At 49.4% G+C, this 22,826-nt stretch overlaps 1 protein-coding gene across 3 annotated transcripts; it reads right to left on the reverse strand.

Annotated features, from left to right (window-relative positions):
- Nucleotides 1-5,538: 5,538 nt before the first annotated feature.
- Nucleotides 5,539-21,890, reverse strand: ETV4 (ETS variant transcription factor 4). Of its 3 annotated transcripts, none has more exons than XM_032202771.1 (11): nucleotides 21,792-21,890; nucleotides 21,592-21,685; nucleotides 21,369-21,416; nucleotides 16,123-16,176; nucleotides 13,154-13,280; nucleotides 12,708-12,866; nucleotides 12,110-12,354; nucleotides 9,267-9,335; nucleotides 8,716-8,888; nucleotides 7,564-7,665; nucleotides 5,539-7,449 (listed from the first exon to the last, which is right to left on the reverse strand). In XM_032202771.1, exons 1-11 carry the CDS (start codon nucleotides 21,834-21,836, stop codon nucleotides 7,228-7,230), a joined length of 1,338 nt encoding a protein of 445 aa, XP_032058662.1. In that variant the 5' UTR covers nucleotides 21,837-21,890; the 3' UTR covers nucleotides 5,539-7,227. The 3 variants fall into 3 exon arrangements, with proteins under 3 accessions (XP_032058662.1, XP_032058660.1, XP_032058661.1); XM_032202769.1 differs by having other exon boundaries at nucleotides 21,592-21,688; XM_032202770.1 differs by having other exon boundaries at nucleotides 8,716-8,885; nucleotides 21,592-21,688; nucleotides 21,792-21,889.
- Nucleotides 21,891-22,826: the final 936 nt, after the last annotated feature.

Raw genomic sequence — 22,826 nt, forward strand, 5'->3', positions numbered from 1 at the left:
AAACTTTGTAGGGTTGGAGACTCTTTAATTATGTCACTGTGTGAACATTCTTCCAAGCACATTTTCCTTCTAAGAGCTCTGCAGCTGCTTCTGTTATTGTTTCCATGAAACTTTGCAGTTAATTTTCAAAAACCAAATGAAGTATGTGAAAGAGAAAATGCAAATTGTGAGAGTCGCAGTTGGACAGCATATTTTGGGGTATTTCTGTTCCAAATTAATTTGATTTTTGCTTTTCTTGTGTAGCCTCTTTCTCTCACCTCATGGTATGGCAAAATGCATCAACAGTTTATTTGTTTTTGACAATTAGTTTGTCGATAACATCTTTTAATTCATTTGCAGAAATTCCACGTGGATTTCAGCTGCTTCCTCTGGGAACCCCCCACAACCAAAACTGATCTTTTTTTTTTTTTAAAATACGTTTTACCCACCTATTACATTCTGAAGCTTTTAAGCTTAACATGCTAATTACTGTTGATGTGATTCTTTTTGGTTGGTTTATCTTGTATAATGGTAAAAAGATTCTGAAAACCTCAAAACACACGATGTCATCCCAGCATAAAACCACAAGCATAATGCTTTCTTCTGGCAGTACTTGCATCAGCTGACTGCGTGTTTTAGCCCCTTGCTGGGAGAAAGTGTTTCTTGAGCAATGCTGGATGAGACGCTTGTATGAGCGCTTACCATCTGCCCCTGTCTAAATGGTCTGGATTATCTTAAATAGTATGAGCTGTAGATTTTCTGGCTTGTTTTCACTGACCTGAGTTAGTGAATGAGAACTGATAACAAAAGTTTCTTATCTAAAGCCAAAAATTCTGCCGGCAGAGGCCATGAGTCTAGTGTGGAATGCTTTTTTGGAGGTAGGCAGACTGGCACCAGCCTTCATGGGGAGGCAGGTGGAGGCTCTTGCCTTGTGCTGGTTGCTTTCAGTTTACCTAAAATGATGCACATGGATAACATCTCATTTTTAAAGCTTAGTATTTTTCCTGGAAGCCCAAGGAGATGTGTGAGCTGCTGAATGGGCCCTCTGAGGAATTTGAAGCCACCCGTGAACCTCAGCACCCCGAGTAACGTGGGCTGGTGTAACACTTAATGCAAAGAGCATGGATGGAGCGTGGCTGGCCCCTGGCCCCTGGGGTTTGGTGTTTTGTTCCTTGCCTAGACGGGGACCTCATTCTGCTTGTGAATCTCTCTGAAGAGACAGAGCAAACAATACTTGGTTCTAAACTCCAGCAGCATGAGCTGCAGGCCGATTTCCACGTGTTAGCTGCTGGTCACAAAGGATTCAGAGCCACAGAATGACTTAAACATCCACGTGTACACGCACACACGCTCATACACATCCCAAACCAACCTTTTGCCCTTAATGCATGAAAGATAAATATGATTTTTACAGCCACCCCACACGTGCTCCATCTGTTACAGTAACTACCTTAACATCATTAACGGGCTTGTTACCAGAGCCGGTGTGACAGCAACGTGCTGCTCGGACAATGGGGGGATTGTTTGGGGGTAATTCGCTTTTCATGACGTTTCTGTGACAATCGCAGAAGGCTGCAGGACTCGCCCCGTAGCAGTTCCGTGGAATTTTTCATTTATGAATGCATTGTTCCTTCAATCCAGCGGGGAATACGCTGAGCGAGGATCTGTTTTTAGCCAACGTGTTTTGCATGCGCGTGTTCTGCAGCCTCCATAAATCCTCGGGCCGGGCCGTCGGTGCCCGCGGGGTGGTGATGCGGGGTGGTGCTGCTTGGTTTGGATCGAAAACGATGGGGGAGTTCTCGTAGCTGGTGGGTCCTTCAAACACAGATCTGCTCTGCACACTGCTGGGAAAGGAGAGTTCAGTGGTACGGAGAAAAATCTCCTGTCTGCGTTCAATAATTGTCCCCTTTTACCGGAAAAAGGTCAAGGAGGTGAGAGCGAATTGGCTCACGACTGGTGGCAGATCCTGGCTGTTTCGGAGTGGAACCTTTAATTTCCACCACCTGGAGCTGCTGCAAGTGACAGCAGCTGAAAAACCTGCGGGTGGAAATCCAGTGTTAGACTTCAAGTTTAGGAAAAAAAAAGTCTATCGGGTGTCGAGATAATCCTTATAAGTTCTTGTACCTCTCCTGCCTTTGATCGGTTCTCTACCATGTCCATTTAAGACTTAAACCTGTATGTGCTGGAAGCTCCTGCTCTGCTCTACCCCTGGCACAGAAACCTCACTCTCTGAAGAGCTGAGGTGTGCTCACAGCCACCCAGGGGGGGTTCGGTTTCCACCTGAAGCATTTTGGACCCCGGGTTTCTCTCCCTTCCCCTCTGGGCTGGGCTCATCTGCAAGCTCTGGGGCTCGGTGGGGATTATCCTGGCAGCTTTTGCAGCCAGGATTTAGGGTTTGAGGGGAACCCACCCGGCTGCCACCACCCACAGGAGTGCAGGTAGCCTGCTCTGCCCCATGCTGGCTTGCAAACGAGAGGGGGGAGGCTGCTTTACACCTCATCTGGGGGCTGCTGGGTCTCCAGGATCATCTCTGAGGTAAGTTAGCCTTGGGATTCAAGGGCGTGTGCCCTGCCTCAGGGTCCCTTGAATAGCCCAGGTGACTGTGGTTGAGCAGGGCTCAATTTGCTGCATGCAAGTGGCTGGGAAATGGGGGTGACACTCATGGAGAAGAGCTGGCCTTGAGCTGGGGTGGCCAAAGCCACCTCGCTGCCACTGTTCCTGCAGCCCAGGGCCAAGCCGGGGTGCTGGGTGGCATCAGGGCGTGCTGAAGGGGGTTGAAGCAGCCTCCTGCTGGTGCAGCGCCTGAGCTTGGCACACGCAGGGCTCTGCCCTGCCCCAGAACAGCCCCTTGAGGGACCCCCTGAAGGATCAGAACCTGGGAGACCTCCCAGAAGCTCTGCAGGCACCAGTGGTCGGTGCAGGCGCTCCTTGTCTCCGCTGGGATGCTCGTGAGGTTTGCTGTGCTGATTTCTTGCTGTAATTCTCTTAACAGAAGTGGGAGGATTTCATAATTCCCGTGTTCCTGTTACATGTTCTTGCACTGAGGTGCGTGGATATTTGTTGGTTGGAGGCTGGGAGCTGCTAAAGTGTTTTTTTTTTTTTTGGGAGAGGAGCAGGCTGCATGTGGCCGTCCCTGGGAGCAGGGGATGAAGGGGATTTTTTCCCCAAGTGAGGGGCACGCAGGGCTCAGGGGCAACAAATTTTTGGGGGGGAGAGGACCGAGGGGCAGCCTCCTGTTGGGGCTGGGTCCTCTGCTCTCCTCCACTGCCGTGTTTAGCATGCTGGCGGGTACTTCATCTCCACGGTGTCTCAGCCATCGAGGCGCTGAGGGATCAATATTAATTGTGCGAAATGGGCTCCGGCGTGGTGGCAGATTGCACCGTTCCCCTGATACCAACGCAGGGGAGGATGGGGAGAAGTGCATAGGTGTCATTAGGGCCGACTCATTTATCAGAGCGGCTCTCTCGAGCATATTGGCAAAATTAATGCCAATGTCTTTTTCAGGAGTGTTATACCTCCATAAAACATTCCAAGGAGTCAAATGTCCTGGCGTTATTGCCCCTGGAGTTACCCATGCTTGGCAGTGGCTGGTGTAATGGTGTGAAATGTGTCTGTCCAGCACGGTGCCTGATGCTCTGTGCTTGGGGACAGGACCAGCACCAAAGCAGCAAAAGAATATCTGCTGCAGCTGGCTCTGCTTTCAGCTTTTTCTGCATAAAACACTTCCAGCTGACTCTATTGCCTTCCTGGTCAGTGCTCAGCCTGTAAGGGGAGGATTGCTGCTGCCCTCGTCCTTCATTATCACTACTCGTACTTATTTCAGGGCATGAAATCTGTCAATATAAATATTTACTGGGTCAGCCTCAACAAATTGCATCAGAAAACCCTGTCGATGTGGTTCACAGAACGATTCAGCTCGACTTGCAACCTGTTAGGGCTAATTCCTTTGCCCCTGACAGCAGATGCGAAGGGTCCATCTGGGACGTGCTGTAATGTTACATGTTAATTATTTACTGTGACCAGAAAGGAACTTTGCATCGTGTTCTGGGTAAGGGATTTATGGTTTGTCCTGCTGGGCTCTGTGCTGTGGCTGTCGGTGGAGTAACAGCGAGGCCACGGTTACAACAGCAAGCACGTTGGGAGGAGGAAAAAAAAAAAAAAAGCTAGAAAAAAATGACATTAGAAAGAAAGGACTGCTGAGGATTTATTTCCAGCTGGTCCCAAAGCACCAGAGAGAAATAAGCCACTCAGAGAAATCTTGAATATGATCAGTGAACTGTAGTAAAAAGGGAGAATATTCAGTATGTTTGCATCCAGGTGTTGGTGTTGTTAGGAGCAGCACCCCATCGTTGTAGGGTTTTCTGTGAAGAGTGCTGTCTTTCTTACCTCTCCCCCCTGTCTGATGTGGAGTAAAGTTGTGCTGTGAATCTGTAAGGGGAAGGGACACCGAAGTGAGGGGGCGGCAATGTGCGTGCTGTACTGGCACGGCCACTGATGTGCCAAACACACGTCAGGGCAGGGCAGCGCTGCCTGCAGCAGTCATTGCAACTTTGGGACATGAATGTGAGTGACTGGGGGGACGACGCTGTATAAATCCCATGTGATGGGACGGGGCCAGCACTTCCAGGAGCAGCACAAGACCTGGTGACACTTGGCTGCCACCACCGGCACCTTTCCCTCAGCAGCAGCCTCTTCTGGCATGCCGAACGGGGAGTAGGGTGCGTTGGGAGGCTCTGTGCTCTCCGAGCTGATGTTATCAATCTCTGCCCTTCCGAGGTCACCGCCCCTCAGTTCTGAGAACCTGATCTCACCCATTCCCAGAACTGCTCCGCGCGGTATCGATCTGAGCACTGACTTGACAGATCCGAGCAAAATGTGGGGCTCCGATTTCAGGCAGAGGGGGATCAGCCCCTCAAATTCCCTTTCTGGAAGGAAGGTTGGCTGGGCAAGAGGGTAGCCTGAAGAATAGCAGACAACAAACACAAAATGCTCTGGGAATCCTGCAGAAAGAGCTGCCAGATCAAAACAAGCTACCAACTGCATTTGTTGGAGACTGAGAGTAACACAGCAGGGCCCATCCCACACCTACAGGTCGGCTTCTCATTACCACGAACGCTTCCCTCGGAAACATCTGCCTGCCTCGAGGAAGGAGGCAGATGCAGCAGGACAGGGCTCCTCCACGCCTGTGTAACTGTGGGTTCAAGACAGAGACAATGTGCAAGGAACAATTTCTTTAATTAAAACCACAGAGCTCGTCTCGGTGGTTGGTGCGTGGTCAGGGTGGGAGCATGGGCTCACTGCAGCCAGAGGTTGGGTTTTCGGGGGAGCGTTCAGGCTGGGCTGTGAGGGTGACTGCCCCTGTCCCAGTTTCAGCTAGGATGGGGTTAATCCTGGGAGGATATCCAGGGAGGGAACCGTTTGTTTCTGGAACACCCCCAAAATTCAGGAGTAAGCCCCCTTCCCTATGCTCTTGCTTAGCTACCCGGGGCTGCAAGCTGGGCAAACCCAGCACAGAGGGGAAGGGAGGACCAGCCAGGGGCTGAATGAAGGGCCGCTGGCCAAAGACATAGACCAATTTATTAATTATAGTATTTTTACACTCATAAATAGTAAAGGCAGATTATACCAATGGCAGGGTTCCTTTCCCCCCTCACTTCTGGGACACCAGAGGCACCTGGTGGGAGCAGGGCAAGGCAGAGGAGGGCCAGGAGCTGCCAGGAGCACAGGGAGGCAGCAGCAGAGGAGGCTGCCCCACGTCCCTGGCCTCGTCTGGGGCAGGGAGAGCTGCTTTCCCTGGCCTCAGGCCCAGGAGCAAGGCTGGCAGGGCTGGCATTAGCCATGCAGGGGTGAGGCAGTGGGGGAAATGGGGCTTTCACTCAACACACAGTTTCCTCTCTCTCCAGGCATTGGCAAGGCTCCGTATTCAGCAGCGAGGACGTCAATCCAAAGCTGAGGGAAAAAAGCTTTTTTTCTTTTTTTCTTTTTTCTTTTTTTTTTTTGTATGGGTTCAGTGTACTCCTCCTTGTCTAGCTGGGCGCACGGCCGGAGCACCTAATTAAAAAGCGTGGCACATCTCACTGGGGATGTGGTGCCCGTTGTAAATTTTCAGTATTGTGGAAAAACGGGCAAAGAGTGGTTCAGCTGCACACGCTGCATTTGGCTGCAGAGATATCTGCCCTCCCGACGCAGCTGAATTTCCTTCAAACAGGCAACCGCCTGCAGTGGTGAAGTCTAAATTGAGATTTTAAGAACTCTGGTTTAGGTCACTTTGTATAGCTCTTTCTTAACTTGCCCCACCAGGTTCTTTTCTCGCCTCAGCTGCTTTTCCAGCCAAGCCCGGGAGCCTGCCAGGTCTTCACAGATCCCGAGGGCTGCTGTAGAAATCGTTCAGACTGGAATAACCACGCCACTCAGAGGGACTGGTGGCCCAGGGCTGGCTGCCTCCTGCAATCCCCCCACCTGACGGTGACATTGGCTTTGACCTGCACCCCAGAAACACACCACGAGGCAGCTCTGCAGTTCCCCCGTGCTGGAGCAGGGCTGTGTGCTCCATGCCCGCTCTCATCCTGGCCCCTGTCTCCAGCTGCCTTGCTCAGACAGAGCACCAACATACCAGACAGCCCTGGCAGGGAGTATTACGGGCAGGGAGGTGACGAGGCAGGAGCATGCACAAACAGGATGAGCATTCCCCGTTCCCACAGAGCAGTCCACAGGGAAGGCGTCGGATCCGTGGCGCAGCCACCTGGGGTGAAGGCAAGGCTGGCTTTGCAGAGGTGAGTCCGTGCAGGTCCGAACCATCCCTTGCTGAGGACAGGGCATCCAGAGGCTCAAGACCGGAGGAGCAGAGCCAGCAGCAGCACTGTAGCATCCTCACATCTGAGAAAAAGCTGAGCAGGAGAACATCTCGCCAAAGAGAGGGGCTCAGCAGGAGAGTTTGCTCTGGCAGAAGGCAGCAACCACCCGAGGTGCTGCTGAAGCTGGGGCTGCCCTGCTCGGAAGACGTTTGCATCGCTGAGACCTGGTCCCATCCTGCCAAACACCAGGGTGGCATTGCAAGCACCCAGGAGCCCTGTCAGCTGCCAGCTGGTTTATCCACGCATCTGCCCCAACCCTTTTCCTGACCGTGGCAGGTATTCACCATTCAGTGCAGCCTCAGGCTGGCCTGGGAAAATGCCTATACGGATTGAATACTAACCAGACATCTCCTTATATACACAAGCAGGGGGTGGCAGCCGGCTCCCAGCAGCACTAATAGGTGTAGCCTTTGCCATAAAGCTGCGGGGGGAGGCTCCCAAGGTCCGGCAGGTAAGCGGCGTTCTCATCCAGGTGAGACAGAGGCACCGTGTCCTCCTCACTGATCTGCCGGTCAAAGTCTGCCTTCAGAGTCGGCCGCTGGTTATCGGGGAAGGCCAGAGAGAACAGGGCTTCGGGCTCGCACACGAACTTGTACACGTAGCGCTCCCCAGCCACCTGCAGGGAAGAGAGGAGAATCCTGCAGGCACACGGGTGGCACCAGGGCAAGCTTGCAAAATCACCCGGCAAACCCATCAGAGCCTCACGAGAGGCTTTGCTTTGCAAACTGACCTTCTGCATGATGCCCTTCTCGTAATAGTAGCGAAGGGAGCGGCTCAGCTTGTCGTAGTTCATGGCTGGCCGGTTCTTTTGGATCCCCCACAGCCTGGCTACCTGCAGGACAAAGCCACAAAGCACGTGGATGTCTGAGAGCCCGGCCCAAGGGCACAAGGCCATTAGCCAGCTGTTTCTGTTTTGAGGAGCAGGACCACGCCAAAGCACATAGCAACCCTTCTAACATTTCAGTAATAGGCTCAATATTTGTCTAGCAGCTCTTCAAGAGGGAGAGCAGAACTCAGACTGAAGCAGAGACATTTTTCCTGCCATTGCAGAGCTCGGTTTTGCTGCCCCCACTTCTCATCCTCCAGCACTCTGACAGCCTGAGGATGCTGAAGGACTGCTTCATCCTGTGCTACGCTTGATCTGCAAGAATCAGATGAGTTCACCAGGAACCCTCCTCCACTGGAAGAACAACGTGCCTCTTACTCCCACTACGTGGAGCTCAGCTTTGTCCACGAGGCCGAAGAATCTCTTGTAAGCAGGTCAGCCCACCGAAACAACTCATCTGCACTGGCAAGTGCCCAAAAGGGTGATATGCAGCAAGAACAGGGCTACAAGCAGCTCTGATCAGATACAAACAATTCCAAAAGTCTCCTAGACATCATCAGGTGGATTTTTTTTTTTTTTTTTTTTTAAACATGGTGGCATTAAGAATGACACCTTAGTTAACATTAGTTTTGATACCAAAATACCGTTAGACTAGGCCGTGGTTTCTTTCAGATTTTCATGAAAGCTTCCATGATCAGTAGGGTTCAAAACCCCAAACCTCGATGCCAGCCAGCCTCAGGCATGGAGCATGAGGAGACAGCACAGATCACTGCGAGCTGGGGACTGAAGTGTGTCGTGTGTTGGGAAGTGGAGACGGGGTGATTTGGCCCACTGCACTGCCAAGACCCTAAACCTACAGCCAGACTTTGTTCAAGCTGATACGGGTGTCACCCAGGTGTTTGGACCTCTTCTAAAAACCTGGGCTTGCTGCAGGGTTTATCCAGTACCCCTGGGAGGCAGGAGCCTTCGCAGGACAGAGGAAAACCACCAGGGAATTTGCATGCTCAGAACCAGCAGCTGCTCCCCTGAGCCCGCGGAGAAGCTAGAAGGTTTCACCTCTTCTGGCTCAATCAGCTTGAACTCCATCCCTCTTCCAGTCCAGGCGATGAAATGGGAATTGGTCGGATCATCCAGCAAAGCCACAAGAAATTGCCAGAGCTGGAGAGATCCCCGTCGCTGGTAGGGAGGTCCTTCCCGGTACCCTCCGACCTCCTGCTTGATGTCTCCTGCTGAGGAGGAGAAACAAGCTGTATCTAAGGGTAACAGCGTGGAGAGAAAAAAAAAAAAAAAAGTTGCAAAGAAAGCATATTTCACAAAAACGCACCCAGAACATTTCAGTTCACATAAAACAGAGCAGCAAATTTACCGTTAGCTCTTCTAGGAGGAGCTCTGATGCCCCTCACAATTAAGCTACGGATGCCAGAAGGCCTTTGCTGCTTAAAAAAAAAAAAAAAAAAGCACAAAATGCCAAAAGGGCAGTATGAACCACAGCTAACACACCTGCAAAAACACAGCGCAATGAACCACGTGGACAGCGGCCAAGCGGCTAGCAGGGATGCCGAATAACCCTGTCTTACAGCAAAACTAGAAGTTAGTCTTTCTCTGACCTTCAAATTTTTCTGGAACCACGCAGACGTCATCAGAGAAGGATCTCATCTGCTTGTCGTAGCTGCAGCCTGAAAGAGAAAAACCCACACAGGGCATCAGGGCCAGGGGAGCAGCAGAGTGCAGTGAGGCACAGGGAAGGGATGACAATCGCTGAGTTCCTCACGTATTCAGATAGTCATGTATTCAGCAGGCTGGGTTTGCATGACTCCTCTCCCTCAATTACCTCAAACTAAGCTTTATCTCTGTGTTATAAAGGCATTAATGGAGACCAGCAGCATCTGAATGTTTTCTACAGGCAGTGGCTCAGAAATCTCCTATCTTACATCTCCCTGGCTTCTTCCCATCAAGACAGGGAGTTCTCCTGGACAGATTATTTTTGCCTGTACATTTTCTCAGCTAAGTTTGCAAACGAGCAGATCTTTTTAAGATCTCTGTGCAGTATGTATCATTGCCTGGGCACTGTAATTTATATCCTCTAGATCTCATTTCCAAATCCCACGTTTTCTGAAACAAACTTATTTTCTGTCCACAGCCAAAATGGAAGCTGTATCAGGGAGCTTTGGAAAGATTTACCTCGTACCCTTTATGCTCCTCTGTAAAGCCATTGTCTTCAGCAGACATTTTGCTGATGCTAAGGGCGGAAGGGTACTCTGAGCTGACAGACTGTGCGTTATTGCAATCATAAACTACTCTCAAAAAAGCATTCTTTGGGGTTTGCACATTTTCTTCCCCTGTTTGGGCAGAAGGACCCAGTGAAAGTGTAGTATCAGCAGCGATGTATTCCTTACTCTCGGGGGAGCTTTTTCTTCAAGTATTTATTTCTGCTAAAGTGACCAAATTCAAAGTGTCCATTAAAACACCGGGACACCAGAAGCAACGCTCCCTCTAGAACAGCTTATTGGGCGAGCGATGTCAGGGCAGCAAGTCTTTGGACAAGTCTGCAGAAAAAAAATAAGATTTATCCCTCGTGGAATGTAAGAGAATTACCTGATTGCTCTGGTGTCTAGAGAGCTATTTTGGGAACTATAAACTTTATTTCTATTGTGATCCTCTGAAGTCTCTGCTATTTGCTCTGTGCGCCCTGTTTCTATGGGAAGCAGCAGGTGGAGGTTGGCTCGGCACGAGGCAGCTCAGCCCCAGCTCCATGCTCACCCATCCTTGGAAGGGGCCAGGCTCTTGTTAGCCACCCGAGTCTCTTCAGCCTCTTTTGGTTTTAGACTTTAGGATCTGTTTGTCAGAACAGAGCAGGTTTATCTCATACGGGGCACCAGCTCCCTCGGGGAGCTGCTGTAGGGAGCAGCACTCGGGTTTCCAGCAGCAGCCGCTGTCAGCAGTGAAAGCTGATCCCCAGGCAGCCGGGCTGGGAGCGCTGCATCTCCCGACGCCTCCATTTTGTGAATGAAATTCCTCTGCCTCCATTCAGGGATTCAGGGAAGAGGCACGGGGCCAGGCAGCTCCGTGAGCCGCAGCTCGGGGTCACCCAGCACAACCCCTGCACCCAGCGCCCCTCTCCTCTGCTGGGGTTCGAAGGTCACCTCCTGCTGCAGGGATCCGAGATGGGTTTTCTGTACGGGCTCCAAGATATTTGATTCCTTCCTTTCTGCTGTCATTTACAGAAGGTTTTCAGTGTAAATCCTTTAAAGCTGACCTCACTTTTCTCTTTCTGCTACCTAGCGGCCCACACAACCCCCTCAAGGCCAAAACTCTCTGCAAAACCAGAACACCCTCTCCTCCGTTTCTAGTGTCGTGAGAGAGAAACTTCAGTGGCTGGTGGTGGAGCTCACTGCACAGCGCTCTCCAGCACATTAATTCATCAGGTTTAGGGGCTTTTACCTAGTCACTGCTATGGTTTCTGACTGACATCCATATGAAGTGAGGAGAAATAGTGTTGAGATTCATCTCTGTGTTCCTCTGTTTGTGAGGTCTCTTATGAGACATGAACGGGGAGAAATACAAAGGTAAATTTAAAGCAAGAAAAAAGTCCTTTATACACTGCATAGTATCGTGTGAAGTCTACTCCCCTGGGGGTGTTTTTACTGAATCCAAGTCCTTCATAAGCTTTTGACATTTACATGAATAATGAGACCACCCCATAACATTAGATTAAATACAAATGCATAAGGGAGTTTCAAGCTCCTAAGTTACATGGCATGAACTGTCCTCCAACCACCTTGAGCTAGGAGAAAGTTTCTCTCCTTATGTCCATTCCTGTGCATTTGTTTGCACATCTGTAATGTGCACCAGGCATAATCCAAATAGTGGAACTGGGCAACACAAACCTGGAGCCTCTGCTCCAGGTTTTCTTGTTAATAGGGCAAGCTGGTTCCTTTGCTGTACCTTTTCATGTGCCTGAGGCAGAAGCCCCAGCTCCACTTTCTCTGCCAGTCCTTCAGTAAGTTCAGCCAACCCCCATGAACAAGCTCCTTTCCTTTAAGGGCTCATCTTTGGAATCTAACCAGAACGATCAGCATTATCTGACCAGATAAAAATATATCTAAGAATGCAAGATTTCTGTCCAAACCTCCCAAATGCATTGGGCTGGCCAGGTGCCAAAGTGTTTTTAGAGATTGCAGGAGTCAGGGCTCCAGCCAAGAAGCCAGGGCTGGTTCCATTAATGGAAATGGAATTGCCATTATTTATTAACACAGCGATCCAGCCTGGCTGAGATGAGGCATGGCATTGCATGATCATTTTCCATGTTTGTTATCTGCAAACATTGTATGGAGAGTGAACGTCCCAAGCTTCTCTTGGGCACTCTAAGCAGTCCAAATTAATTGCATTTCCTACTCCACAGCCAGTTTCCCAGACCACACACCCCCACAAGATAAAACCTGGTTTATACCTGAGTCGTACACGTAGTCCACCTGCTCCTGCTTGACCACCACGGCTGCTGGGTACTGGCAGCTGCTGCCTGCCTGGCTCGCCTGCTCGTACCGTGGGTCGTGGTACTCCTGCTTGAAGCCCTGCGGAGGGTACTGGAGGCCGGGCTCGGACAGCTGGCGCTGGTAGCCAACGGGGGCTTCTCGGGCCATGCCCTGCGAGGAGGGGAAGGAGCGGCACATCTCCACGGGCGGCTGGTAGGCAGAGCTGGAAGAGGGGAGAGGCCATGGGATGGCTGCTTGCCTGGCCCTCTGAGCTGCAAGGGGTCTGCTCGAGGGGGCAAGCTGCCTTGTTTTGCTTGTTACGAGGGCTGGAGGAGCTGCATGGGGCAAGGAAGGGACCCAGCAGCAGGCATTTGCCATGGTGGGCTCAGTGCTGAAGACTTCCTCTTCAAACCCCAGGCAGCAGCAGCAGCTGTGGGTCCCAGGTGCTTTAGTTTTTTTTTTCCCTGGGATCCTGAGGTTGCTGGAAGCTGAGCACTTGGATCCGGATGCTGCAGCCCCTCCTGTTCTGAACAACCAAAGCCTGGCCAGCAGCTGCTCCTCCTAGCGGGAACTCACCTGTTTTCGATGAGGTATCCACAGCTGGATGTGGGGTGGGGTGGCCCCGCAGGGGTCAGGAAGCTCCGGTCCTGTCTAGGGAACTGTTGGAGCGGTGACTGTATCGGGGTTCCTGGGTCGGGGGACTTGATTCCGACTTGTCTGGGCTGATCATAGGCACTGGGACAGTCAAACAGATACGGTAGCGTTACAGTGCTGCAGTCAACATTGCTCTCAGCAACAGGACAGTAACAGGGAAAACTGAAGGTGTTGGCCCAGATCCCCTCCCCATGGCTCCGGGCTACCCCACGCACTGGAGATACCAACCCCAGGGTGATCTGTACTGCACCGCACCCCCCTCACCCAGCAGCCAGGTCAGATGGTGGTGACACCACCCCATCAGATAAGGTGGTAGCTCTTTGTTTTAGGAAACGGTTCCCCATAGGCGCCTGGGGGAGCGGCGTTACCTGGCATAAAGGCACTGCTCGCCATTGCGGTACTGGAATGGCTGCTTGTGGTTGCAGGACAGCGTGGGGTCCGAGGAGGGACTCTGCGGCTCCTTTTTAATCTTAGCAGGAGGACTGTGAAAAGCTACTGTGGGGGAAGACGTGAAAAATTCAGTTGAAGCTTTTCTTGGTTATGGAGAGAGTCCCGAGGGGTAGCGTGCCTATATCTGTTTTTTTTGAGCCCACAAAAGCAAAGCTTTGGTTTGTGTTATGCAAAGTGCTCCTTTATTAACACACCTGGCAATCACATCTTGTGGGCAGCATTACCACGGAACGCCGCATTAAGGTACAACATACTTCTATGATGTTGCGCTACAGATTTCCTGATAGCATAGTTCGTCTTGTAGGACAATAAGTGAAGGTTTTTGCAGACAAAGCTAATGAGCTGAAAGCCTTCCATGGGAAAATACCATTATATACATTGCATCCTATTACAGGCTGTCACCAGACTGCCTTGCACGCAGACACTTCACGAAAGTAGCATTTCCAGAAGCACTAACCAACTTATACAGATATATTATTATACGTTATTTGATATTAGCTATTCCAGAAGAGCTGCATCAGTGTTAGAGCAGAGTACAAAGCAGAAGCCTGACTTCCAAGTCCCCACTTTCACCAGAAGCCACCTCCAAGCTGGAAGAGCGGCTTGCAGGTCCTCTCCACAGCCTCCCTCCTGGTGCAAGGAGGAGGAATATTTCTGGGCTGGTTAGAATTTCATGAATAACAAACGTGGGCTGCAGTTTACAGCACCAGGATGTGGGTATTGTTACTTCTTGTGCTTAATTAAATCCAGCAGGGAGCAAAACTTCCCTCACTAGTTCATCAGAAAACCTCATCCTGGCTGCAGGGCACACGGTAAGCATCTTCTGCCTTTGCCTCTGGGCTCTGCTACTGCAGTTAGGAGGCTGCTGACACTTGGGAAGGAAAGAAGAGTAACCCCAGAAAGGTGCACAGGTCTAGGCTTGTTTCTCAAACAAGGGAGAGGTCTGTCCTCCAAATCAAAACCGTAAGCTCTTTCTAAGGCTCGTTGCAGTCCCCGTTTGCCAGTTTACTCCCACCTCTCGAGCTGACACAACGCTGCTTACGAGGAGTGGGATGCTCAGAGCTGTGATTACAGTTCCAAGGGTGGAAGGTCACATCCTGAGCTGCAAATACCTCATACTTTTGCTGGGTTTCTTTCAGCACTAACCCAAGCCGTATGAGCAGCAGCCACCCTCAGGACAGCTCTTGCTCCCAGCAAATCCGCTCTGCCCCTTCAGAAGCGCCGTAGCAGGCTGCTAGCAAAAATGCTGCTGCCTCTCTCAGCACAGGAGGGTCTGGCCACTTCAGTTTGCCAACACACCTCCCCAAAATAGTTTTTCTCAGCAAGAAAGGAAAAAAACAAACCACAAGTCTGACTCCTTTTGCCTGCCTTGGGATTCAGCCTACCCCAGGAAAGCCCATCTTCACTCTCTGCATCGCACCAGGACCCAAACGGCTCCAAACAGCCCAGCACAATCAGTAGGAATAAATCCATCCATAAGAGACCAGAGCCTCATCCTGCTTCTGGCTCCTGCTCCTCCTCAGGGACAAGGGGCTCCCACGGCCAGCTCTGAGCAGCTCTTTTCAGCATGCAGAGTAAAGGGATGGACAGAACCCATCTAAAAATGCTGATGTTTTGGCTGAGGCTTTGGAAAGAAAAAAAAAAAAAAAAAAGCTCTGTCCAGTACACTGAGCTCCATTGAAGCCTCGAGAAGCTAAATGTGCTAGGAGCAGCCAATTCTTTCCGGCCCCTAATAGCTGGAACAGGCTATCGCATTACAACTGGCTCATTCATTCGGAGTGAAACATGGGAGCAGCCCTCTCCTCAGTTCTAGGTCAAAGAGAGGAAGAAACAAGCTGTATGACTCAGAGAGCACGCCAGAGCCAAGGCGGGGAAGGAGGTAGGCGAGAACACCGCATCAAAGTGCTTCATTTTGGTTTTCACAGGGAAAAGCGCCCCAGGCAGAGAAGGGCATTGGCATGGGAGAGCAAAATTGACTGCAGCAGCTTTAAAGGAGCACCTCTGCTCCCTGTGCTGCCAGGCGTGCGTGCCCAGAGGATGGGGAAGCATCTTCTCACAGCCCCGACACGCCGCTGAAATTGAGGCTCTGGGTTCCCGCAGCTATTTCGAACGGTCTGGATTAATTTCAAGTGTGTAGGCTTGGTCAGCTCAGCACCAGGCTCCAGCTGAGCTGGCAGCACCCTGCAAGGACCGGCTGAAGCAGGCCCAGCGTGAGAAGAGCAGAAATTGTTGCACAGCCCCAGCGGGGAACTTTCCGAGATCCACGCCTGGACCTGCGCAACGCTCAGCTCCTCTGCAAGGTGAATGCTCTGCCCAGCTCTCAGAGCAAATGTTTGCGGTGTGCTCCGCACGCCCCTGTGCAAACATGTGCCGTGTTTTCAACAGATGGCTCCTCGGGGCAGGGAGAGGCCGTGCTGGCAGCATGAGCTCAGCCAGAGGCCACGCAGGTGAGCCCCAGAGCAGCACCCGGGGACACGCAGCACCTGGAATCCCATGTACAGCACCTGGAATTCCACGTACAGCCCCCTTCCTTTTGCTCTGGGGGGCAATCGCTCAAATTCTGCCTTTGAATATCATACTAATGCACTTCCTATGCTCTTCAGGGATAGCTAATAATTCACACACACCCTAACCAAGACATCTGCTGGAAGCACTCAGCATAAGGGACTGGTAGCTCCCACCACACACATACCTTTACATTGTCTAGGTGGGGACAATTAGCATTTTTTTTTTGTGTCTTGTCTGTCACAACAATGCAGGAAGGAGCACTGCAGCCTCAATGCCTGCGTGTTGCATTTACATATCCCTTTGGGTGAAGTGTCTCCTGCCCTTCTCCCCAGAGATGCACCGAGATGCAGCGTCCGCCCGTCGCCCCTGCGCTACTTACGGTTCTCTGAATGGAAGTCAGGCACAAATTGCTCATCGCTGTCTGGAACCTGAGCTGCCGGGGGAGGGAGAGAGAGAGGAGAATTAGATTTGGCACTTTGCGCGGTGTAATTAACAGTAAGGTAGAAATAAGTCTATGCAGGAAAGATCTGAGCTTTCCGCGGGGATGCACTTTAGTGACTAAGGCTACTTTCCCTCTGGGATTAATGAATCCCATTCCTCTGCCTGCAGTTGTGCTGCATCAGCCTGCCACTTTCTTGGTCTCTTACCTTGGAGAGAAAAAGGACACCGGGTTTATTAGCTCAAGGCTCACATTTTTCCTTAGAAACATAATATGCAGAGATTTTTAAGCATTTAGCAGGGGGAAAATAATTACCAGCTGATAGATTTGGCAGGGTTATGCCAAAGCGCTGAGCATGGGGAACATCTATGGCTTCAACAGAAACAATCCTTTCAGTAGCTCCAGAAGCAGTGGATAGGTTGGCACTAGCAGAATAGGCTACAGTATGTAGATCAGCAGAAAGAGAATATTTCAGAAGAAAATAATAATAATAATATAACCTGGTACCAGGAGAGAGAAATTATAAATAATGCCTTGCATGTGTGTATGATTTTGTAAGTGGGAAATGTAAGAGCAAGCCTGACTGCAAAGCACTGCTATTTTCCCAGTGATCAGTGCTGTAAAGCTTATTTCTAAAAGCCTCTGCCCTGTCGACAGCACTGGTAGCACCACTCCAAGAACACTCGGATTTCTCAAACCTTGCTGGAATTTCCAAGACTGTCTAAAAGACAGCTGAAAGCCTGCAGAGGCCCCGTTCACCTGGCAGCAGCACACCCCCTACAAGATGTTGCTGAGGGTGATAAATCGTTAACAACATTAGCATCTCAATGATGTTGGGAAGCTTCAGGCCTAAAGCCTCCTGGAGCCAAACTGGAGAGGCTTGTGGCATGAAGTCACAAGTGCGCTGTCTGTAGTTTGATGCCACTGGGCGAGCCAGGGGTTCACATTTAGTAATTCTGATTTCCACGACTAGACTTTGCTAAAGCTGTAAAAAAAAAAAAAAAAAAAAAAAAAAAGCTGGCGAGAGATTCCCATAGCATCGACATCAGAGACATGAGGAAAGTCTTCCCCTGTGTACTTCATCATTCTTCGGACTAAATACTTATTTTAAAATACTGGAATTAAAATATTGGAATTCCATATTCCACTGGAATACGAAATTGCTCACCTGCCTACACGCAGCTGCCTGCCTTTTCTCAGCTCCAGCTTTGATCAGCCTGTTCATGGATCACCTACCTCGAGGTGGCCTTAGCCCATGCCTGGGTTGCCTTGAAGCCATTTCAGAACAGGGAATTAAAACATACTGAAACAGCCCAGAAGATGGAAAAGTTTTATTGCAAGATGCACAGGTGCCCTTGACAGATTATTGTAACGCAAAATCAAATGCTAGAATAGGAATTAAGTCATTTTGGTACATGCAGCTAGTGCTGGTCTGTTTATTTTGGTTACTAGCTCTTCTGGTTTCACAGAAGCCAGCTACGCATGTTCTCCAGTTTCTGCTTCCCTCGTTTGCCAAGTGAAGCATTAATCAGCTCTGCCCTTGCACATTTGCAGAGGAAACAATTCCTGCAGATTTTTCAACCATAAATACAACCCAGCACGCTTACACCCTCCTACAAGATGGTTTGCTCCTCTCTTTCCTTAGCTCAGATGGCTTCAGTCCACCCCCAGAGCAGCCCTCCACTACCCAGAGATAGCAGCTGACGTGGTGAATTCAGACCTGACAAAGAACTGAGCACCTAGGCAGGCTCTGGGAGAAATTGCCATAGAGAGAACCCTTAACCACAGCACGTGTCGCGTTACAATAATATTTTATTACTTCCAACAATTACTTTTATGTCCCTTTAATTGCAGGGAAGGGAGAACTTTGCAGCAGATGCTTATTTCACAAAATCTCTCAGAAACTATGGCTGAAAATAACGTCGCTGTTAGTTCATAGCGGAGCCAGTTTGGGATATTGCAATGCAAACAAAAATACTGCACTTAGCTCTAAAGCAAAGGTGAGGTAGTCAAAGTAAGGGGAGATGAGGAATGGAAGCCCAGTAATCTCAGTCATGTGAAGCTGAGCTAGACAAGACAAGCCAAAAATAAACCTCAGGGAATAATACTGCACTAACGACAGGCTGCGGATTGGAATGGAAGGAGCCAAGCTCTTCTCACTGCTCCTTAAAATAACCTATATGACAACTAATGGGAACCATAAGTGGTAAAAGGAGGGGAACAGAAGCAAACCTACATAAAAGGAATTATGAACTACCTTGAAAAAGTGACATCAAAATAGGAGAAATAACAGGGATCACATCACAGGAGCTGAGTTTGGATTTCTCAGCTTACTGCCCATTGCATTGCTGACAACCTCACTCAAAGAATCACTTCTGTGCAGCTGCCAGCTCCACATCACATTCTAACAAATTCTGCTTAAAATGGTGTAGATGAGGACTTCAGAATTTTAGTAACAAGGCCTAGGGTTTTCTAAGCATCTGTTTCTTTTTAGAGCCATCTATCTGCAGATAGTGTTTTATGCAAAGGTGAAATCAGGTGTTAATTGCTACTGTTAAAATACTCTAAAAAGCTAACAAAGATACCCCCAAGAATGAAATCATACGCACATATACACAAAAATATATTCATACATATATACTCAAGTGTATACATGGTTGAAGTTTTATTAATATTTTGCATATGGCGGAATGTTTGTTGTAAATTTGTATCTAATATTTGCTTCCTTCCTATTTTTTCCCCCTTAATTTAAAAGTAACTGTAAGATAGAATAAAATAAAATAGACAAAAAAGCTAAATACCCTGCTTCAAAAGGCTTTTTTTTTTTTTGGTTAAAATTCTGCAACTGGGAATCACCATGGGAGAAAATAGGTCCCTATGCGTGCAGTCTAAAGTCATAAATCAGATGATTAAAACACACACTGAATTTCCTCAAAAATCTCACTTTGACTATGACCGGATGCGATGAGCTGTATAAGAAACCCACTTGCTATTTTCTGAAAGCATGCAATAGCTATCATCACTGGGCATTTCTTGCATTGCAACAGCCAGTTTCTAGAAAGTCAAGTGTTTCTCTTGCAGTCACCCTGGATTTTTAATCTAATAAAGACAAAAAGATATGGAAATGGAAATTCTACTTGCCAAAACAGAAAAAACAAACAACAAAAAAACAATATCCTTCCATGAGTTTTTTTTTTATCCAGATTCTATTGTGACCTTTCCAAACTAACCCCTGCTACAAACCCATCTCTGAAGTCTTCTGTATCTACCATAGTTTAATGATCATTACTTCTGGACTCTACCCTCATTTAATTTTGTCCCTATTAAAATCTTGTCTTCTCAGCTCTGAAGATTCATTAGTAATTTCAAGAAATCTCTCTGCATTTTCATCAAAAAATCTCATTAAGTTTTATGAAGCACTGACTGCTGTGGGGAGGGTATTGCTCTTCATGTTTATGGCGCAAAAGCAGGTAATGGGAAACCTGGAGCCCATTCGGAGCCGTGTGATTTTGGCAAGCTGTTGGGATGCTCTGGGACTCAGCTATCCCAATCGGAAAATCAAGACTGCAATGCATAATTGACAGATGTATTGCAAAGAAAAAAAAAATACAGGAAGTGGCAAAGTTCCTGAAATCCTTTGAACAAAGGATGCTACAAAGCATTAATACTTCTAAAGATCAAGCGAGAAGGTAGGAACTCAGGGAGCTAAAGTCCATTCACTGACAGGAAGCAAAGAGCAGAGCTGTTTGGAGAATCCAGAGTTCCTTCCACTCCAGTAGCCACTAAAGATTTCTTCCCAGAAGTGGAAGGTATTCAATAGGAAATACAGTTTTGTGCTGCTACTTTTCTTCTAAGGTTTGCATTACAATTTCTCAGTCACAGGACAGCAGGTTCTCTTTCTCCGTTCGGTGCTACAAGACCCTGGGATGACCTTCTCTTCACCCAGGGTGCTGGTGAATTCATTCTACAAACACTCTGCTACTGACAGTTGTATCGTAGTGATTGTGTGCAAATTGTTTGGATTAAGGAGCTATTTAAAAATATTGGAAAGTCTAAAATTGAAAGTCTACCAGAATCTGACTGAGGCAAACAAGTCTCATCGGCATCTCAAGGTTTTTGAAGATTTAAGAGAAACCGGTCTCAAGCAAGCATGCACACTCCGCAGATCTAATAAATGATCAGCAATTAATACCTATTTTTCTGCTCCAAATTAGCAAATTGCTTAAATCGCAGAGGAGCCTCCAGATAATTCCTTTTGCATCCTTACAGTCCTCACACCCTTGAATGCTGCCTGATCAATGACATTTCATTTGAATTTGAAAAGAATGTAAAACACTTTTTTTTTCTTACTAACCTTACTTAGGTTACTACCTTTTTGAAGGTTTTTAGAAAAAAAATACAGAAAACTGTTTGACAGGTTTGTCCCTCACTTGTTGAAGAATTCAAGGAAAAAAACCTGCTCAAAATGCCATGCATGTTTTCATACTATTGTTAAATATTTGTTAAGTACCTAGATGCATTAAGCTCTCTTATGTTTATCAAAAGTCTGTACTTGAGGATACATTTTGAATTCTTCTAGAAAAGGGATCATTTGTAATCCTGGAATCAGAACAAATTCATTATGCCGTTTAGAACCACTTTCACTTTGAATTAACGGCACTCCCTGGACCTTGAAGTTTCCTCTTCCTTGAAATCAAAAGGCAAAACAATTTAGACTTCAAACTGAGCAGCATGTAGAAAGACAAACTCCAGGAAGATCCTTTCAGAGAATTATCTTTAAAAAAAAAAAAAAAAAAAAAAAAAAAAAAAAACAACTAAGAAAAGCACCTTGTTCCCCGAATTAAAATAACAGATTATTGTTTGTTTAAGAAAATATCAATATTTTGGCAACCAACAAAGATAAGCAAAAAATTAACATAAAATCAAACCAGTAACAAGTAGAGGCTGAAACGAAAATTGTAACCAGGAAAACGGGCTAACAGCCAAGTTCCATTCATAAGCAAATACCCAGCACAATAGTGTGATTCATGCTTCTTCATTTACACAGCCCAGAGGTTGGCAAGTCTGAAAAAAAAAACACTCAGCGTTTGGAGCTAGGCAAACGAAGCGAAGGAGCAGAACAAACACCGAAAGACGAACGAGCGAGAGCCGAACAAACCAAAACAGAGCGAGGGGAAGGAGCCTACCTTCTGTCAGCCAAGTCTCCTGGAACTGGCTCAAGTCCTGGAAGAGGTCTGCACGAAAAGCGAGAGGGTTCCTCAGTGGAGCGCTGGGGAGGGACAGCAGGATGCTCCAGCGGCGGAGATGCCGGGCGGGACGGGGAGGTGGGGGCGGAGGCGCAGGGGGAGGACCTGCTCCCTGCCCAGAAGCCTTCAACACCCCCAACCTCCCCTCCACCTCCCCCCTTACCTTCCGAATCCTGCACCGGAGGCAAGCCCGGCTCCACGGGGCTCTTCCCAGCGCCCTCCGGAGCCCCGCACCCGGGCCCCGCATGGCCGGGCGGCTGCTGCGGGTGGAGATGATCAGTGCGGGGAGCTCTGAGCGGGGGCTCTCCCGTCCCAGACCCCAAAAACCCTTCCCACCCCCCGCCCTGCGGAGCCGCCACTCACCTGCGGGAAGGTGAAAGGCACCTGCTGGTCCAGGTACCCCTTCATCCTGCCGCCCGTGCGCTACCTCCGCGGAGCTGCCTGCTCTCGGCGGGCACCTGAGGGGGGGGCAGAGGCACGGCGGGGGTTAAACTAACAACGAGCCGAGCCTCCCGCACCTGCCGAGGCCAGCCCACACCGGGTGGGGGGAACCCTATACCCGGTGGGGGGCTCCTCACCGCTCCCCAAACTTGAATCAACGAGGCGGGAGCGAGGCCGTCTGGCCGGGACGAGCCCCCCCAGCGTGAACGGGACGAGCCCCCGGGACGAGCCTCACCCGGTGGTGGCGGCGGCGCCTCCCGGCCCATGCGGAGCCCGGGGCAGCCCCGCCCGCCCGCTCAGGCCGCCGTGAGCCCGGGGCCGGGCTCCCATTGGCGCATCGCCGCCCGCCCGGCCCGGCTCCCCGCTCCTTTGTTTCATTGACTCCCTGAATGAAGCCCTGCGCCGGGCACGCCCGCCAATCGCAGCTCGCGCAGGGCCTCAGCCAGGGGGGAGTGGGCGTGGCTTTATCCGCCGGGGCCAATCAGCTCGCGGCGCTCGGGTGTTCATTCAAGGACGGAGCGCCCATTCATAAAAAAACTCCCGAAGTTCATTCATGAAAGGCTGCGGAGGAGCTCGAGCTGCGCCTGGCAGCGTGCTCAGCCTGCGCTCTGACTCCCACCCAGCGGGGCACACGACCGGGCCTGCCAATTCTCACCCACGCAGCAGTCATTTTGAAACAGTCTTGAGGTTGTTTCTCTTCAGACGCTGTTCTGTTCAGGAATTTCTTCAAGTTTCGACAAGATTTGGAAAAATCTCACTCATCTATCTGGAGTTAAAATAACTAAAGCCTGAGCTAACGAAAACAGTTTGACTTGCAAATGTTAAAAGGGCAAGAGGCCTAAATTATCCCTAACACTTAATGGAAACTGTGCATTTTTGACAAGTTTTCTCTACAGTTAACATATACTGATGTGCCCGTGACGAAAGGAGTATCTGTTATAGAAAGCAATACATTTA

The sequence above is a fragment of the Aythya fuligula genome, chromosome 24 (genome assembly GCF_009819795.1).
Source record: "Aythya fuligula isolate bAytFul2 chromosome 24, bAytFul2.pri, whole genome shotgun sequence".
Lineage (NCBI taxonomy): Eukaryota > Metazoa > Chordata > Aves > Anseriformes > Anatidae > Aythya > Aythya fuligula.

Excerpts from the sequence above, each read along its gene's own strand:
- ETV4 (XM_032202769.1), bottom strand. The coding sequence starts at position 21,836 with ATGAAGGGGTACCTGGACCAGCAGGTGCCTTTCACCTTCCCGCAG. Across the intron at positions 13,281-16,122 it reads TGACTTCCATTCAGAGAACC|TAGCTTTTCACAGTCCTCCT; the intron begins GTAAGTAGCGCA and ends CTTCCCCCACAG. Across the intron at positions 8,889-9,266 it reads GGTTCCAGAAAAATTTGAAG|CAGGAGACATCAAGCAGGAG; the intron begins GTCAGAGAAAGA and ends TCTCCTCCTCAG.